This window comes from Choloepus didactylus, chromosome 22 (genome assembly GCF_015220235.1).
Source record: "Choloepus didactylus isolate mChoDid1 chromosome 22, mChoDid1.pri, whole genome shotgun sequence".
NCBI lineage: Eukaryota > Metazoa > Chordata > Mammalia > Pilosa > Megalonychidae > Choloepus > Choloepus didactylus.
Genome location: NC_051328.1, coordinates 27,722,128 through 27,734,952, shown reverse-complemented (window position 1 = coordinate 27,734,952; position 12,825 = coordinate 27,722,128). Strand labels below are relative to the sequence as shown.

General features: G+C 37.7%; 1 protein-coding gene across 3 annotated transcripts in view; it reads right to left on the bottom strand.

The window, feature by feature from the left end:
* The window catches only part of AP1G1 (adaptor related protein complex 1 subunit gamma 1), a 134,173-nt gene that overhangs the window by 26,272 nt on the left and 95,076 nt on the right, over positions 1-12,825 (bottom strand). For all 3 annotated transcript variants that reach the window (XM_037815484.1, XM_037815483.1, XM_037815485.1), the window contains 5 exons: positions 11,874-12,014; positions 11,114-11,168; positions 5,555-5,677; positions 5,269-5,358; positions 4,556-4,683 (listed from right to left, as the gene is read on the bottom strand). In XM_037815484.1, the coding sequence (XP_037671412.1) occupies positions 4,556-4,683; positions 5,269-5,358; positions 5,555-5,677; positions 11,114-11,168; positions 11,874-12,014 (537 nt within the window). The remainder of the gene's footprint in view (positions 1-4,555; positions 4,684-5,268; positions 5,359-5,554; positions 5,678-11,113; positions 11,169-11,873; positions 12,015-12,825) is intronic.

Here is a 12,825-nt window from a genome sequence, read left to right as displayed (position 1 = left end):
GAAACATATGAACAACCTAGACTGACCAGAGAAGAAATAGAAGACCTCAACCAACCCATCACAAGCAAAGAGATCCAATCAGTCATCAAAAATCTTCCCACAAATAAATGCCCAGGGCCAGATGGCTTCACAGGGGAATTCTACCAAACTTTCCAGAAAGAACTGACACCAATCTTACTCAAACTCTTTCAAAACATTGAAAAAAATGGAACACTACCTAACTCATTTTATGAAGCTAACATCAATCTAATACCAAAACCAGGCAAAGATGCTACAAAAAAGGAAAACTACCGGCCAATCTCCCTAATGAATATAGATGCAAAAATCCTCAACAAAATACTTGCAAATCGAATCCAAAGACACATTAAAAAAATCATACACCATGACCAAGTGGGGTTCATTCCAGGCATGCAAGGATGGTTCAACATAAGAAAAACAATCAATGTATTACAACACATTAACAAGTCAAAAGGGAAAAATCAATTGATCATCTCAATAGATGCTGAAAAAGCATTTGACAAAATCCAACATCCCTTTTTGATAAAAACACTTCAAAAGGTAGGAATTGAAGGAAACTTCCTCAACATGATAAAGAGCATATATGAAAAACCCACAGCCAGCATAGTACTCAATGGTGAGAGACTGAAAGCCTTCCCTCTAAGATCAGGAACAAGACAAGGATGCCCGCTGTCACCACTGTTATTCAACATTGTGCTGGAAGTGCTAGCCAGGGCAATCCGGCAAGACAAAGAAATAAAAGGCATCCAAATTGGAAAAGAAGAAGTAAAACTGTCATTGTTTGCAGATGATATGATCTTATATCTAGAAAACCCTGAGAAATCAACGATACACCTACTAGAGCTAATAAACAAATTTAGCAAAGTAGCGGGATACAAGATTAATGCACATAAGTCAGTAATGTTTCTATATGCTAGAAATGAACAAACTGAAGAGACACTCAAGAAAAAGATACCATTTTCAATAGCAACTAAAAAAATCAAGTACCTAGGAATAAACTTAACCAAAGATGTAAAAGACCTATACAAAGAAAACTACATAACTCTACTAAAAGAAATAGAAGGGGACCTTAAAAGATGGAAAAATATTCCATGTTCATGGATAGGAAGGCTAAATGTCATTAAGATGTCAATTCTACCCAAACTCATCTACAGATTCAATGCAATCCCAATCAAAATTCCAACAACCTACTTTGCAGACTTGGAAAAGCTAGTTATCAAATTTATTTGGAAAGGGAAGATGCCTTGAATTGCTAAAGACACTCTAAAAAAGAAAAACGAAGTGGGAGGACTTACACTCCCTGACTTTGAAGCTTATTATAAAGCCACAGTTGCCAAAACAGCATGGTACTGGCACAAAGATAGACATATAGATCAATGGAATCGAATTGAGAATTCAGAGATAGACCCTCAGATCTATGGCCGACTGATCTTTGATAAGGCCCCCAAAGTCACCGAACTGAGCCATAATGGTCTTTTCAACAAATGGGGCTGGGAGAGTTGGATATCCATATCCAAAAGAATGAAAGAGGACCCCTACCTCACCCCCTACACAAAAATTAACTCAAAATGGACCAAAGATCTCAATATAAAAGAAAGTACCATAAAACTCCTAGAAGATAATGTAGGAAAACATCTTCAAGACCTTGTATTAGGAGGCCACTTCCTAGACTTTACACCCAAAGCACAAGCAACAAAAGAGAAAATAGATAAATGGGAACTCCTCAAGCTTAGAAGTTTCTGCACCTCAAAGGAATTTCTCAAAAAGGTAAAGAGGCAGCCAACTCAATGGGAAAAAATTTTTGGAAACCATGTATCTGACAAAAGACTGATATCTTGCATATACAAAGAAATCCTACAACTCAATGACAATAGTACAGACAGCCCAATTATAAAATGGGCAAAAGATATGAAAAGACAGTTCTCTGAAGAGGAAATACAAATGGCCAAGAAACACATGAAAAAATGTTCAGCTTCACTAGCTATTAGAGAGATGCAAATTAAGACCACAATGAGATACCATCTAACACCGGTTAGAATGGCTGCCATTAAACAAACAGGAAACTACAAATGCTGGAGGGGATGTGGAGAAATTGGAACTCTTATTCATTGTTGGTGGGACTGTATAATGGTTCAGCCACTCTGGAAGTCAGTCTGGCAGTTCCTTAGAAAACTAGATATAGAGCTACCATTCGATCCAGCGATTGCACTTCTCGGTATATACCCGGAAGATCGGAAAGCAGTGACACGAACAGATATCTGCACGCCAATGTTCATAGCAGCATTATTCACAATTGCCAAGAGATGGAAACAACCCAAATGTCCTTCAACAGATGAGTGGATAAATAAAATGTGGTATATACACACGATGGAATACTACGCGGCAGTAAGAAGGAACGATCTGGTGAAACATATGACAACATGGATGAACCTTGAAGACATAATGCTGAGTGAAATAAGCCAGGCACAAAAAGAGAAATATTATATGCTACCACTAATGTGAACTTTGAAAAATGTAAAACAAATGGTTTATAATGTAGAATGTAGGGGAACTAGCAGTAGAGAGCAATTAAGGAAGGGGGAACAATAATCCAAGAAGAACAGATAAGCTATTTAACGTTCTGGGGATGCCTAGAAATGACTATGGTCTGTTAATTTCTGATGGATGTAGTAGGAACAAGTTCACTGAAATGTTGCTATATTATGTAACTTTCTTGGGGTAAAGTAGGAACATGTTGGAAGTTAAGCAGTTATCTTAGGTTAGTTGTCTTTTTCTTACTCCCTTGCTATGGTCTCTTTGAAATGTTCTTTTATTGTATGTTTGTTTTCTTTTTAACTTTTTTTTTCATACAGTTGATTTGAAAAAAGAAGGGAAATTTAAAAAAAAAAAAAAAAAAGAAAAAAGACAAACAAGGAAAAAAAAAAAAAAGATGTAGTGCCCCCTTGAGGAGCCTGTGGAGAATGCAGGGGTATTCGCCTACCCCACCTCCATGGTTGCTAACATGACCACAGACATAGGGGACTGGTGGTTTGATGGGTTGAGCCCTCTACCATAAGTTTTACCCTTGGGAAGACGGTTGCTGCAAAGGAGAGGCTAGGCCTCCCTGTATTTGTGCCTAAGAGTCTCCTCCTGAATGCCTCTTTGTTGCTCAGATGTGGCCCTCTCTCTCTGGCTAAGCCAACTTGAAAGGTGAAATCACTGCCCTCTCCCCTACGTGGGATCAGACACCCAGGGAAGTGAATCTCCCTGGCAACGTGGAATATGACTCCCGGGGAGGAATGTAGACCCGGCATCGTGGGATGGAGAACATCTTCTTGACCAAAAGGGGGATGTGAAAGGAAATGAAATAAGCTTCAGTGGCAGAGAGATTCCAAAACGAGCCGAGAGATCACTCTGGTGGGCACTCTTACGCACACTTTAGACAACCTTTTTTAGGTTCTAAAGAATTGGGGTAGCTGGTGGTGGATACCTGAAACTATTAAACTACAACCCAGAACCCATGAATCTCGAAGACAGTTGTATAAAAATGTAGCTTATGAGGGGTGACAGTGGGATTGGGAATGCCATAAGGACCAAACTCCACTTTGTCTAGTTTATGGATGGATGTGTAGAAAAGTAGGGGAAGCAAACAAACAGACAAAGGTACCTAGTGTTCTTTTTTACTTCAATTGCTCTTTTTCACTCTAATTATTATTCTTGTTATTTTTGTGTGTGTGCTAATGAAGGTGTCAGGGATTGATTTAGGTGATGAATGTACAACTATGTAATGGTACTGTAAACAATCGAAAGTACAATTTGTTTTGTAAAAAAAAAAAAAAAAAAACAAAATGTAGTATATCCAAAGAATGGAATATTATTCAGCTATAGAAAGAAGTGAAATGCTGGTACATGCTACAAAATGGATGACCTTGAAGACATTATGTTTAGTGAAATAAGCCGGACCCAAGAGGACAAATATTGTATGATTTCTCTTATAGGAAATAATTAGAATAAGCAAATTAGTAGAGCAGAAACCAGAATAGTGTTTACCATGGAAGAAGGGGAAGAAGGGGAGAATGTGGAGTTATTGCTAAACAAGCATCAGTTTTGGTTTGGGATAATGAAAATAGTCTGGAAATACTAGTGAAAGGTACACAGTATTGTCAACATACTTAATGTCAAAGAATTGTCCACTTAAAATAGGTTAAAATGATTATGTGATGTATTTTTCACAATTAAAAATAAATTATTAATATAATAATAAATCAGAGCCCTTATATGGGAAAATAACATCTACTTAAACACGCTAGGAATCTGATTTTCAAAAGCTAACTTTTGACCTCCAAAATAATCCACTGTGATGGGGGACATGACAGGAGAGGGAGAAAAATAGAGATCAAACAAGGTGTAACCATAAATTGAGGAATGCTATCATGGGCAACAGATATATGGAAGCTTGCCTGACCAGTCTCTCTACTTTTGTTAATGTTGAAATTTCCATAATAAAACATTTTTTTTAAATTGCAAAACCACCTGTTTATTTCCCCTCAATACTCACTTTACACTACAGGTGAATCGAGTAGAAAGCTTCATAATGGCAGTAAGGGCATAACCTCGTGTCACAGAGGTGGACATATTAGAGATTAGGACACTTTCTAAAATATCCAACACTTCATCCTCTGTTACCTGTGGAGAGAAAAAAAAAAAAAATCACATAGAAGGGATGATAACAGTAAGCATCTACATTTGATACCAAGTCAGAGGATGCCACCAGAAAGACAATCCTTCCATGTAAAAGCTTCTAACACAACCCTGTGCTTTGACAGGGTTACTGTCCAAGCTACAAAGCTCCATTAACCAGAAGCAGGTAGGAGGGAGAGAGATACCAATTGGGGGCTGAGAAGCGTATTACAGCTTCAAGAGGCAGAGGCAGAGGAAGAAAAGTAAACATATAGATTTCAAGTACTATTGCAATAATTTCCCCTAAAGCCTGTCCTTTAATGCGCAAATGGGAACATGGACTGTTCATCGGCAAGAAGGTAAGAAAAACAATATAATTCGGGGGGGAGGGGGCTGTGAGAGATGGTCTAAGACGGTTTTGAAATCCCAATAAGCTCCATCTCAAAAAAATGGCAGGTATCCCAAAATAAGTCTGGTATTACTTTTTCAAAAAATCTTCAAAGAATCAACCTGTACATCCCATTAAATATTACTCTACCATAATCAAAACTACGATACTGCTCCTCCTTAACCAAGAATGACAATGGGTACCTGAATAGGCTCTTCCTCTTCACACTGGCCAGATACAAGTAGCTCTCCATATTCACCTATACACCATGCAGCCACTTGTACCAAAGGTTGCTGTCAAGAGAAATGTTATTGCTTGTCAAAAACTTCAATCCTTTCAAAAATATTTAATGTAAGTCATATGTCATCTAGTCATAAAGGTCAAAACTGAGGCATATCTAGAGTGTTAGTAATAAGGACATACCAGGAAAAGAAAGAGTAATTTCTGCCACCACCAAAAGCAGAAAGGCAGTTGTAATGAAATACTTACTTGAGAATAATCACCAAGAATCGCTTTGTATAAGCGCTGGACAGTATAGGCATGCATCTCTACACTATTAGTTATTAACTGGATCAGATTGGGAACTGCATCGTCACGAACATAACTTCCTGCCTAAAAGGAAAGGGAGATAGTTTATCCCAAGAAATACAAACCAATGATGATGAATGTTAGCTATTATTACTACTGCTGTTAAGAGACTACTATAAAAGAAAGATACAAAGATAAAGGTGGTTCTAAATCTCAGGTTCATAAGCAGCTCAAACTGCAAGTCTTACTTGGTTAAGTAAATATTTTTAAATTTATTAAAAAGATATTTTGTCCAAATTAAAAGTAAAATATAAAGGTTTAAAATTTCAAGAAAGACCTTTTCTACTCAAAACAGATTAAGGCCTAAAATTTCAAAAATTCAAAAGTACACTCACTGGGAACATAATTACAGTAAAACAGTACAAGCAACAATCTCTCCCCTCCTACAACCACCAAACACTGGTGCTGAAATCGTATGGGCTAGCTCTAGTAGTCATGTTACTCTGGATGATGGAAAGAGGAGGGGTTTACATGTACAGTTTGAAAGGGCATATTAAATAAGATAAATGGAATTAATAACATTTCCAAAACTTGAATATATTTAAAATGTCACACTGTCCTTTAAAAACTAGTGTTTATAAACGTTATGGAACTTACCAATATTAGTCCCAGGAATAAAAGGTATTTTGTATTTACTTATCCATACACAACACACACACACACACACACACACACACACACACACACAAAACGAAAAAAACACAAACTTTGTATCCTTAACATCCTCTTTCTATGACTAGTGAAAATACAATCTATAACCATGGAAAAAAGTAAAGCTATTTAACCTATAGGGAAACTAAATCTTGGCCTTGTTAGAGCATTACAATAACTAACCAGGCTGGACAGTTATTACAAACAGCAGAAACCTATGGCTAATATCAACTAACCTTGGTCTAGCTCCCAGAGCAGTTGATTTGATTTGCAAGACTGAAACCAAGCCTAACCACGTGTTATTTTGTAGAGGAGAGAAAGAAAGAAAGAAAAAGAGAGACAGAATGAATCCCAAGTGATTGGGATGCACACCCTTGTTAAGAAATTCAAGAACAATGGAGAGTTAATGCTTAATGGGTACAGAGTTGCTGATATGGGGTGACAGAAAAGTTTTGTTAATGGATGGAAGTGAGGGTAGAATAACATTGCGAATATAATTAACACCACTGAACTGCATACTTGAAAGTGGTTAAAATGGAAAATGTTACGTTGTATTTATTTTACCACAATAAACATTAAACACAATACACAAACACACACACACACACACAAACAAGAACAGGGAGAGGTTTGAAAAAACTACTGAAAAGGAAAGTTGACAAGCCAAAAAGCAGGTAATCTGTGCTGTGACTTAAGATATTGACATTCTTCCCTAACCAGAGAAAGCAGAGTGTTTTAAATAAGAGAAATCCTCAACATGATCTAATTGACATTCATATAATAATTCATTCAACAGCAGTAGAATACATTCTTCTCAAGCCCACATGGAACATTCACAAAGACAGACTACATTCTGGGTGACAAACTACATCTTAACAAAATTTAAAAGAACAGGAATCGTACAAAGTATGTTCTGAAACCATAATGGCAGGCAGGTGGTGCTCGGAGTCCAGTGCCAACACCAGGGACCTGGACAATGTGTGTGGGCATGTGGAGGGTGAGGTGACAGCCACAGAGGCTGCCCATCAGGGCCTTCCAGAACTCCTGGGCTGCCAGAGCTTGCTGTCTGCTCTCCTGGTTTGCTCCTCAAAAACCCCAGCCTCCTGGGTTTGGAGTGTGCTCACATGAACCCACATATCCCCAGGACCCAGGCAGGAGCTCTGGAGGCAAAGACAGGCAGAGCCAGGATAAGAGGCCGGGGCTGTCCCTTCATGGCTTGTGACTCCTCCCGGCCAGCCATCCCCATTACAGGGGCCAGCACAGCCCCACTGGTGTCACTACCACAGCACCACACAAGCCTGGACCTGCAGGATGGCAGTCCATGCCAACATCAGCACTTCAACGGCCTCATCACATCCAGCATTGGGTAGAGGTCCGTGCTCTCTGAGTTCCTAACTGTGGGTCACACCTCTTTGTTTGAATATGTTTTTCTTTCCTAGTCAGGTGACGCACCTGCCACCATTTACCTTCTCACCAGGGAACATGCACTCTGCTTGTCTACCTGTGTAAATTAGTGTCTTATGTTTGTGGCCTATTTTGCCCTGGGTTGGTATTGCCCACTGTTACTTTGTATTGTCCAAAAATTTAATTTGCCAGCTAGTCAAATCTGCTTTATAATATCTTCACTTTTTTCAGTCCTTAGAAAGTTTTCTCTACATCTGAGATAAGTATTCTATATTGTTTTCAACTACTTTTTCTGCAGTTTATTTTTTTCTATGGTTTTCATGTTTGTTTGTTTTTTTTTAATGACTTCTTAATCCATATGGATTGCTGTACTGGTTTCCCAGGTTACTTTCCACTTGCCTCCACGGCATTTATTAGAGAATGCGTCTCTTTCCTGCTGTTTGTCAATGTCTACTTTCTCATATAATGAATATCTATTTCTGACCTATTAAAAAAAATAGCTGGAGATCCCAAAATATTTGAAAATTAAACAACACACTTCTAAATAACACTTGGGTAAGAGAAGTCTCAAGAGAAATTTTTAAATATTTGGAACTAAATAAAAAAGAAAATATAATCTATTATAATTTGCAGGATGCCGAGACTTTGGGAATATGGCTGATTAAGGAGTTGCAGGCTCACTTCTTTCTCAGAAAAACAGCTAGGGACAGGCAGAAACTGTCCAGAACAACTGTTGTACGGCTCCAGAGATCAGGAGGAGAATGTGCAGCACTCAAGAAAGTGCAGGTGACTCTCACTACGTGGGATCTGACATCCAGGGGAGTGAATCTCCCTGGTAGCGTGGAATATGACTCCCGGGGAGGAATGTAGACCCGGCATCATGGGATGGAGAACATCTTGTTGACCAAAATGGGGATGTGAAAGGAAATGAAATACGCTTCAGTGGCAGAGAGATTCCAAAAGGAGCCGAGAGGTCACTCTGGTGGGCACTTGTACGCACATACAGACAACCTTTTTTAGGTTCTAATGAATTGGAACAGCTAGCAGTAAACACCTGAAACTATCAAACTACAACCCAGAACCCATGAATCTTGAAGACGATTGTATAAAAATGTAGCTTATGAGGGGTGACAATGTGATTGGGAAAGCCATATGGACTACACTCCCCTTTGTCTAGTTTATGGATAGATGAGTAGAAAAATGGGGGAAGAAGAAAAAAAAAGGGGGGGCACCCCAGTGTTTTTACTTTAATTGCTCACTTTAATTTTTATTCTTATTATTTTTGTGTGTGTGGTAATGAAAATGTCAAAAATTACTTTTGGTGATGAATGCACAACTATACAATGGTACTGTAAACAACTGAATGTATGCTTTGTTTTGTATGACTGCATGGTATGTGAATATATCTCAATAAAAATGAATTTAAAAAATAAAAAAATAAAGTGCAGGCAAAAAGATGGAAAAACTGTGGTGAGCGATTGTTAGTAACTCCCTCAGCCCCAGCTTCTGGTGCCCATTCCCAACTCTTCAGGTTATCCGGTCCCCATCTGGCAGGCAACAGCAGACTGAGAGGGCCACAGAAATCCACTTTCCCAAGAAAAGGGTGGGACATGGTTGAGCACTGTTTCAGCTTTTGCTGGCGAATTTAGATTTCTGGGTCCTGTGGTTTCAACTCACCTGGCCAGGCCCAGCCAGCCATTGTTTCCAGCTGGCAGAGAGCTATCAATAGCCTGCCTTCTGAGGGCTGAGGGGTTGCTGAAGAACACAACTTCTGGGCACGCCAGGAAAGCACACCCTTGAGAGCAGAATTAAAGGCTTGTTGGCATCTTTACCTGACCCTCTTTCCAAGGCCCTGTGGAACTGGTGTGTGCCCCATTCGTGGGTCCCTGGCCCTGCTTTGGTTGGCTAATACTGATGAACCAAGTGTCAAAGAAGAGCATTATCACAAAGCAAACCAACAACAAAATCTCAGACAAAAGAAACAACCCAACCTTCAGAGTGAACTCATCAAGATAAAACAATGCTCAGGCATCAGCAAAAAATTATAAGCCATACTAAGACACAGGAAGATATGACCCAAAGGAGCAAATTACAAAATCAGAGGAGATACAGAATTTGGAACAACTAATCAAAAATATTCAAACAAATCTCTTAAATCAATTCAAAGAGATGGTTAAAAAGATAAAGGATATTAAAACGACACTGGGTGAGCATAAAGAAGAACATGAAAGCATGCAAAGAAAAACAACAGATCTTATAAGAATGAAAGGCACAATAGATGAAATTACAAGGACACTAGAGGCATACAACAGCAGATTTGAGGAGGGAGAAGAAAAGATAGGTGAGCTAGAAGACAGAGAATCCAAATTCGAGCAGACAAAAGAACAACAAAGAGTACTGCCTTTTTCTCTATTTCCTAACCAATACTAGGAATTAGATTAAAAAGTTTGATAACTAAAAAATGACACATCATTTTTATTTGACTATTTCTTTTCAGTGAGCATATATTTTCAAATGTTAATTAGCCACTTCTTTCTGTTCAAATGGCCTTGAGAAACACTCTATTAGAGTGTTTTATTTTACTTATTAATTGTAAATTATTTACAGTTAAGCTGTCATATGTCACATTTTTCTCTTTTGCTATACAGGTTTTTGACTTTTATGTAGTCAGATGTGTGAATAATATCCTTTATGCTATCTACTTCTGATGACCTGATTAGATATAAATAGTCATGTTTTCTTGTAAAGACACTAAAATTTCATTTTTACTCTTTAATCCCTATCTATTAATTGAATGATAAACAGAGAAACTTCAAAATTCTGGAAGAATACCAAGCAAAGGATATCTTCTAAAACAGAGTCATTCTAAATCTAGAATAAATTTAATCATTCAAAACCCTCCAATGGCTTCCTAGCATATTCAAAATAAAATCCAAACTCCTATGAGGTTCTACATAATCTGGTCCCTATTTGTCTCTGACTTAAATTCAACCACTCTCTGCCTCTCTAACTCTACTAGCTTCACTTGCCATCTTGTTGCTCTCCACACAGGCCTAGCTTGTTACCACTTCAGGGTCTTTACACTTGCTCCCTCTGAATAGCACACTCTTCCTCCTGATCTTTGTATGGCTTGATCCATACTTCCTTAAGGTCTCTACTCAAATTGCCATCTCTGAGAGACCTGTGCTGACTACACTATCTAAAATATTTGACCAGTTGTCCTATATGCCACCCTACCCTGCCATCATTATATCCCCTTATGCTACCTAAGTTTTCTTCATAGCACTTATCCCTACATAACATTACACTACATACTTCCCTGTGAATTTTCTATAACCCCCACTAGAATGTAAGCACCATGAGAACAAGGGCTTATCAGTACATCCCCAACACTTGTTGACTTACCGTTGTTAGAACACGCATAATTGTGTCTATATGCCACCGTTTGGAAGGTGCATACCTGAAAAAAACAACGCCACAGGGTAAAAAAACTGGAATTGGTAAACTAACCTTTGCTCAGTGACTCTGAAAATCCTTTCCTATGTCTTTCTTAGGTTCCCTGGTTATGTGATAATATTTAGAGAAACTTCAACTTCAAACCTAGCAGTAACCCCATTTCAAAGGGTATGAAATGGCATATAGTTAAACTCAGCTGTTTCATGTAACATTTCAATAGGAGATACAAAGCTGAGAAAGGGGATTCTGTCTCCAGTTTCTCAGAAAATAAATTGTAAACTCAGAGCAGGAGAGGATCAGAGAAGAAGAAAGAAGAAAATGGATTCTTTTAAATTCAGGGTGGAAAGAGAAGAAAGTAGCCCTACTACTAAAATCTTGAGGTATTTGCTCCTTGAAGTTTTGCATAGAACTACAATTTAGAAGCTGTAACCTCTGTATTCCTTTCATAAGAAGAGGTTAAAGAACAGATATAAGAGGAGATTTTGTCAAAGTGAGATTTGTCTTTTTTTTTTTTTTTTGTCCTTAGCATAGTTTTAAAATACTGGTTATAAGGGCCTTTTCAAAGCTAACTTATAATTGAAATAAATGTTGAGATTGAAATAAATGTTACTTGTTTTAAACATGTTTACAGCATTTTCTCCATGTTTTGAAGATGTCTTCAAAAAGCCCCAGGCATCTTTTACCAAAAAAGACAAAAATTAAATCTTACTTTTCTGCAGCAAGAAAGATTCCAGATGCACAGTCTGCTTTAAATTCTGGCTCACATGAATCCAAAAAATAAAGTAATTCCTTCATCATGCCTCGGATATTATTCCCATTTACCAGGGCAAAACTCAATTCCATCGCACGCCTTGCAGGAAAAAAACAAATGATCATGATATTTATAGCAGGAATGAAATAAAGACCCACATATACTCTCACTCCGGCAGATGTGTTAATGTCTTTGCACAAATTTTTGATTTGCATGCAAGATAACAAAGATTTGCTCTTAGGCTATGTATGAAAGTTATGTTTAACATTCTGAATCTCTATTCAACTATGGTCTTCAAAAATCCCTAAGAGATATACTACTAGTAACCAAAATTTGGGGTTCAATAAACCATTCTATGAAGCGGAAATTCTAGAACGCTTAAAAGGCTCAAGGAGAGAGGCCACAAAACTATTACCCAAAGAAAATACCTCTTTGCATTATTCCTTTAAAAATGTGACTTAAGTCACCACTCTCTCTTATTACACCCCACTTCTGTCCAAACATGATATGACATAGCTTACATCAAAAGGTATGTAAAAATTAGACTTTAAACAAATGAAAGAGAAAATGAGAGCCATGAAAAGGAAAAATGGACATATGCTATGAAGGCAAATACAATGCTATCAAATTTGCAACCAAGGCACAAATGGAAATGTTTAACATAAAAGTTTCAGGTTACTATATCCACCTTTTCATATTTGGTCAATAATTTCATTCAATATATACACAGACTTCCACAAACATCAATTTAATAAATTGAAACTACTTTCAGCGTAACTAGTACACAAGCAAAAAAATTCAACTGTTACAGAAATACAATAATAGCTAACACTTATATAGTGCTTAAGTACCTTACATATATTAGACTCAATTAATCCTGCGTAACCCCAGGAAGCAGGTATTAGTCTAT